The sequence below is a fragment of the Crocodylus porosus genome, unplaced genomic scaffold, assembly GCF_001723895.1.
Source record: "Crocodylus porosus isolate Cpor-Errol unplaced genomic scaffold, CroPor_comp1, whole genome shotgun sequence".
Taxonomy (NCBI): domain Eukaryota; kingdom Metazoa; phylum Chordata; order Crocodylia; family Crocodylidae; genus Crocodylus; species Crocodylus porosus.
In genome coordinates, this window is record NW_017728907.1 from 11,858,326 (window position 1) to 11,865,587 (window position 7,262).

General features: G+C 44.2%; 1 protein-coding gene across 1 annotated transcript in view; it reads left to right on the forward strand.

Moving 5' to 3' along the window:
* Positions 1-7,262, forward strand: part of NOTCH2 (notch 2) — a 114,208-nt gene that overhangs the window by 23,885 nt on the left and 83,061 nt on the right. The window contains exon 5 of the mRNA XM_019530576.1: positions 3,423-3,545. Coding sequence (XP_019386121.1) covers positions 3,423-3,545 — 123 coding nt within the window. The remainder of the gene's footprint in view (positions 1-3,422; positions 3,546-7,262) is intronic.

A 7,262-nucleotide genomic window follows, 5' to 3' on the forward strand; every position in this document is an offset into this window, starting at 1 on the left:
CAGCCCATGGGCTGGATGTGGCCTGCCAAACCATTCTATTCAGCCCATGGGGCCCCTAAAAAAATTAGGAAATTAATATTTACTTGCTCCTGGCTGCCTGTCAAAGATGGACCAAAGCAAAGCAGGACCCAGGGGATGCCAGCAGGACTGAGCAGCCCAGCCCCGCCACACTCCCAGCCATTTCCCTGTCTTCCATATATCCATATACACATCCACATGCTTCCTCACCTCACCCCCCCCCACACCCACACATCCACAGCCCTCCACAAACATATACACCCCACTCCCCCCCCCACAATATGCAAGAGTAAAGACTTCATTTTAAACTATTGTGCAATCACCTCTATGGACACTATACAAACGCATGTAAATCAGGACAGAAATATTTTTTGAAATAAAATTAATGAATGTTTGTAGATGTTTGTTTTTTAGAATATAATTTGGTATTTTTCTGGTTCTGAGTTGGCAAAACTCCTTGCTGAAAGGAATACTTATGTGGGCAAGCAGAGGGACTTCTGGTGGAAAAGGTCAGGGGTTAGCGGGCAGGACTTCCGCTCACAAGATGGCTACCGGAGAGGCAGGGCTTCTGTAAAGGGGCGAGGCTACCCATGCGGCCCTTGACAGGGGTATAGGAGTTGACCGGTAGAGCCATCAGTCCAACAAAACTTTCAATATGCCAAACAAATGACACATTAGTTCCCCATTTTTCTTCAACTTTTTTGAGCTTTGGGTTTAGGAAGGGGGTGGATCTAAAAAGGAGATATATTAAGAGACAGAAGGGAAATGACAGGGAAGCTTTGGAGCAGCAGAAGAAAGTCTAAGTCAAGCATATGTAACATACAGGTGGCTTCAGCTACACAATAGTTGCACCTACACATGAAATTAGTGCACCTGAATAAACACGCTGGTGCAGTTTGTGCTGGAATTTATTGCGCCCAAGCACAGCATTTACATGTTTGTCTAGGACCCTGCAGCATGCTGAACCGAGGCAGTACAGCCCCAGCTGGCACAGGGCCTGGAGAGGGTCAGCCTGCCAGCCCGAAGCTGCTCTTCCCCAATTCAGCATGCTGCGGAGGGGCTGGCTGGCAGGCAGCTTGTTGGCCCCTTCCTGCAGTTTCATTGCCCAAGACCACATGGCAGGGAGGAAAGGAGGTACCCGATGACTCCTGGTGTACCAAAGGTGGGTTCCTTCCAACAAAGGCCTGAAGCTAGGTAATACTAGGCCTTCATTGTACCCTAGTTTACTTCCAGGACAGTGGAACCTGCTGTTGCTTATTTGCTAGATCAGCAGTTGGCACCCTTTCCAGGTTGTGGGCCAGAACAACCCAGCTTGGGTTAGAGGCAGGTTCCACTGTGCTAAGATTTGGCCACTCCTGCTGCTTTTCCTTGTGGCAGCATGGAGAGAGCAACTACCACTAAAGGCTGCCAGAGCCACACATTTGCAGTCCAGATCAAAGTGCTCTGCGGTCTGAATCTGGCACATTGGTTGCCAACTTCCATGCTAGATAGATCACTCATCTACTGGAGCACTCATCTGCTAAAGGTCCTGTATGCAATAGTGTTACTAGTAGATACATTTTACCCATTTGTATAATAGAAGTAATGACTTGTCACAGTTATGTTATGTGCTTGAGGGCTAAACAGTAAATGGGAATGTAGCAATTAGAAGTGTAAAATCCCCCCGATTTTAACTAGCTTTCCATCTCAGTCTGAGGTCAGCACTCCAATTTTACTCATGCAGCATCAAACCACATGGAATTCCATATGCAGCAGAGGTGAACAGCTAAATGCATAGTTGTCTGGGACTCGCATACTAGAGAATTAGTCAAGTGTTGGCATCTCCAAAGCTGACAGAGCTAGCTGACAAGTTTTTAGGGTTTTGGAGCTGGTGGCTCCAGCCAGCCAGGCTCTGGTTTTGAGCTGTGCATGCTGTGCCTGCATGTGGGGGGTGTTTTTTTAAATTTGTTTTTTGTTTGGGTTTTTTGTTTTGTTTTGGCTTTTTTTGGCCCCTGAATATCCAGGGGTCAAAAAAAAACTTGTGTGCTGCCTTCTTGCAGTGCAGTGTGTATGCTGCAGACATGTCTGCGGTGCCACATAGCTCACAGCTGCGCTTGTCGGGAAGCAGCTAAGAGATGCAAGAGAAAAGTCACTCTTGCTGCAAGTCTCTTCACAGTCTCTTTAAAGCAGCTGAACTCAGTGAGAGCTGCTGCAAAGCTGGTGAGCTTATGGAACTCATTTACAGGCTCTGCAATGTCTGCCTTGGATGATGCACCCTCTAAAAGCTGGTTTTGACCTGATTGACAAATATTGTTGTGCTGTCCAGAGCCGAACATGGAGGGCTGAGGGAAAAGTGTGCGTGTTTTGGATGAGGAGACTGCACTGTAACTAGTCAAAGATTCCAGAGAACCCAAAAGAGACTAAACTTTTGTAAGAATTTTGGAATCAGTTACTCCCACCCCTTTGAATCTCTGCCATCTCTAGTATAAGAAGTAAATACTTTATCTGACTCTGCCTGGAGGGTTATTTTGGGGAGCATAAAATGAACAAATAGATGGAAAAGAATAAAAGCTAAGAAAACTGAAGAGAACCAGGCATTTGTTCCCATGAAATGCTTAAAAGTATTATTATCTGCAGAGACCATCTGCTGTCCATATAAATGTGGAAACCGATAAAAGGTTTGTTTGACAGGATGGTTGAAAATTATAATATATGCATATAAAGAGGCTGTCAGGATTTTTGCTGAATTCTTTTTTTTTTCTTCCATCAGGGTTTAATTTATAGGTTTGGTTGGGTGATGATAGCTAAAATGCACGAAGTAGGGGACCAGGTATTATGTGGACAGGGTCACTGCTGCACCGGATTAGTGCATTCAGGCCACCAGAAGGTGCATCAAGAGTACGAAGTAAGAAGTTGGGTCACAGCCCTGGGCTATGTGATGTGGGCTTGGCTTAGCTCTTTCCCACACTGGGGAGTGGTGGAACCAACAAAGAGATTTGAAGGCTTGTGTTCAATGTGAAGAGGTGTGTCTTTTTACCTTCATGTGAACTCAAGGGGATGAGCAATTCTGAGGTAAACACATGCTAAAGTCCAGGTACTTCAGGCCAACTTGCCAGGGTCAACGCTAGTCTCCTGCCAAAGGCTGTCCTTGTGGTTAAATGAGAATTCCTGGCCTTTGGTTTAAAAAAATAAAGCTTTTTAATACTAAAGCAAAGCTCTGTGCCATTGCCTGACTGGAGGACTAGTGCTTTGCTGGTATAAGCCAACCTTTCCTTTGACTTGGGTAAAGGCAGAAGGCTCTTACGATTGGTTCTTGTGTCCAGCTGCTGCTCTGGTGTTCTGCAGGGAACTAGGTTAACAGGGTAATTCTCTTTAATGGCCTTTTTGAAAATAATTTCCATTTCATACATTTTTTATTTGCCTAGGCTTTGAAGGAGATACCTGTGAGCACAACATTGATGACTGCCCAAACCACAAATGCCAGAATGGTGGTGTATGTGTGGATGGTGTAAACACTTACAACTGCCGCTGTCCCCCGCAGTGGACAGGTAGGTGGGGTGCGAAATTTTCCTTCTTGGGTTGAGTGGCTTTTCAGAATGGGGTTCAGCACTGAGTGTGATCACTCACTTATGTAAATCCAGCTTAATGTAGGAGTGGCTGAAAGCTGTTAACATCTGTTGCTGGTTCAGCAGCCTGTAACAAGGGCTGTCAGTGCAGTCCTTAGCAGTTGACTGTCCACATCAAAGCTGCTGCATCAACAGAGGGTAAATTCCTAATTCACTACTTCAGGCTTTGTCTAAGGTGTAGATGTCTGACAGTACAGCTCTGTGCTAGGCAGGGGTGTGAAGAGGTTTGAATGCTGCGTAACAGCTGTGTTAGTAGAAGCTCTCAAAATAGTTGCAGTTTTACCAGAAAACCTGTGCTTTTCCTGGTATAGATTGTTTCCCTTGGCAGGGTGTGGGATATATTTGTTACAGTGATACACAGTGCAACTTTGCTGGTTTTTGTCCATTTTGCAGGTATCCCATACTGGTGTTTCTAGACCAACAAAGTGGTCTTAGTGTAGACCTAGGTTTTCAATAGTGGGGCCCATAGATTAGATCTGGGGTAGGACATACAAGCAGGGAAAGTAGCTCATAGTATGGGAGTCTTCTGTTGCTGTTATGTCATTTCTCTTCTCTGCTTGTGAGACCTGCTAAATAATGAAGTTACTGTAAATTGAAAAAAAATGCCACTGAGCAGGTAGGAGCAAAGCTTCACTCAAATTGTGTCCATGTAGCTACTGCAGGATTGCTGTCACCTTATGGCAGTAACCCAGCCATGGCATGCAGCTGAGCTCTGTAAAAGTCCCAGTGGAGCTTAGGAAAGTATTATGCACGGTATAAGGAAACAACCTATAGGAAGCGCTGCTTTATATTGAATCACAAAATTATTCTTTGCAAAAGCAAACAAGTTGGCCGAATTATAGACTGATACAGCCACTTCTTGGCTTAGATTGCAGCTAAGTTTGAGCATGATTCTAGCACCCCTGCTCTCCAGCCTTCCCAGTTCTCAATTCACGAGTAAAGGAGTGGCCTCATAACTATAAGCTAGATCTGGAGTCACCTTATATACAAACATATATGATTTGGACATTTTTTTCATTAATTGTGTGCTTGTGTGAATGTCTAACACTCTTTGCTCCTTATAAGAAAAGAATTAGGCTTAACTGCACTTTCCTACAAGACTTAGTGTACAGTTATGAGAATTATTTGGTTAGATCAATTTTTTCAAAATAAGAACATCTGTAAAGATCAGCTGCTCAGACAGAATTAATGTGGGGAATCTGGCTGTTTGAGACTGAAGGTTTTGAAGCTGTTTCCTGGTAAAGAACACCATTCTCACTGTGAATCAGTCATACAGGAAGGTTTTTGATGGACATTTTTAAATTTCTTTTAATCAAAACGTAAGGTGGATTGTCTCTTTTCCAATATAAACCTCAGTTTTTGGTGTGCGTGCATCTGTCTCCACCTCCCTTTCTCTCCCAAATCTCATTCCTTGCATGCACTCTGTAAATCTTTAAGAAGGGGGAGACTTGGAGGGATGGAGAGAGCAGGTGGTGTACGAGTGGAGCACAGGAAGGTTGCAAAATATTGGCAATTCCACTTGTATCTAAAAAGCTTTGTGTGTACCAGCTACTAAAATGTTTGTTGGGACCTGCAGCTTTTGCAAGCCATATACTGATTTGTGGGTTTTCCTGAGCTTCAGAGTTGTTGAAGCACCCAGGTGACCATTTCATGAGCCTCTGAACCTAATAGTCCATTGAGAGAGGCTTCTGTGTCTTCTGAGAGCACAATGAATCGAGCTTGGCTTTTGATATTTGAATTGGCATCAGCTACCCACCGTCTCCTTGGAAGGTTCAAGTGGCAGATGGGGTAGGGGTTTGGTGAAGATGGGCAGTGACCCTCTTAAGCCTTGTGGGCAGGTTGGGGCCATGTTTAACTCTCAAGGCTTGCTGAATGTAGTTTGGAGCCCTCCTGTTTACATCCCACCATCTACAGGTGATGGGTTGCCCTCCTCGTGATCTTATGTGCATGAATGAGGTTCCCTTCCTGCCTAAGGAGGAGAGCTCCAAACCTTGTTCCCTTTCCTTTATGGGACAAGTTTAAATAAGTTTAATTCCTTTAACTTCTAAGGGTCCCTATACATGAGCAGGGAAGCTGTTCTGATGCGCTTAATCAAGTCTGCTGGAGTGTGGCAATTACAGTGCTTCAGCAGTCTCCCGCATCTTTTGTGTCAACATCCCTGTGCTTCAAAATGGCGGTGGAGGCACTTTATCTAACGCTCTTAGAGTTGCTCTGATTAAAGTGTTCCCCTCCCCACTCCCAGAGCACAATTATAAACGCCTTAAGGTGCCACTTGGCCCTACCTTCTTCCTTAGTCCCATGGTAAAGTTGAGGTTGCAGATTGATTAGTGCTATGTTTTTTGGTTGTTTTTTTTTAACTTGCAAGTGTAATAGCTTTTGAAACTCTTTAAACTGTAGAAACTGTAAGTTCAGACTTAAAGCTGAATTTGTAAGAAACTGAAACCTTTTAATGTGTAGGAACTGGTAGTTCAAGTAATGAAATGACTATAATTCTGACCCTATAGTGAAGTCTTGAGAGAAGTTCAACTCAAACCACTTTATCCATAACAAGCAGTTTCTTTAAGTATTCAAACTGCAATGTGCTTGCTTTAGTCAAAAAGCAGTTGTGCTGCTTTCTGCCTCCTTTGTATACATCTGATGACATAAAGGGCGCATCCAGACCAGTGAATTGAATCCCTATTTTCACTCACAGCACACGATAATGATATCAATAACCGTGGGGAGTGGAAAAAGGCAATGAAGTGGCACTTACCAGTTTCATCTACAGTGCAGCAGGCAACCTGAGTGTTTTCAGCCAACTTCTATCTCTGGCAACAGGGCCTGGGTATCGAGGTCTGCCTCTATAGGGTCTTGCTTGAGCTTAGAGCTATCATGCATATGTTTTTTGAGCCATTGCTGATTGTGCTGCCCTTATTTGTTCACCATGTTTTAGGTGAAGCACAGGCAGATGTTGGTGTTGCATGCAGAAATCCTGTCCAGCTCCCATATAATAGAAATATGCGGTTCTGTTCACATGATTTTTTTGCACCTTTTGTTTTCCTTGAAGTCATTTCAATGTTCTTTGCATATATAGAGAGCGCTGCGTAGCATCCTAGTTGTGACCTTTATCTGCCATCACACCAATTCCCTGAAATATGTTTGTTACAGTCCGCCCTGAGTTCTGATAGGTCCTTTAGTTTTGCTCCAGCCTTTGCAAGAGGGTGAAGAATCCATTAACTTCAGCTTGGCTCCACTGGAAAGCACAATGAAGCCACACAGCACAGGACTAAAGCAAAATGCTATTTGTGCTGCCTCTTGCAGTATGTGAGCATAAAGGGACAGTTCCTGGTTGTGCAGCAATATTTAAATATTACAGTGAAGTCTGGTCCCATGACCCTAGAGCAGTAGAGGTCATGGATAAACGGACTGTCTGGTCAGGGAAGACAGCTGGAGGACCACCAAAATAATTGGGAGCGTAGGCTGTGTGTAGACTAAACAACGGGTGTGTGTGCACGACACTTTTTAAAGTGGGCTAAATGCTTTTGCACCACTTTAATGGTGTTGGTATTTGCATGCCTTATTCATAGATTCATAGATGCTAGGGTCGGAAGGGACCTCAATGGATCATCGAGTCCGACCCCCTGCATAAGCAGGAAAGAG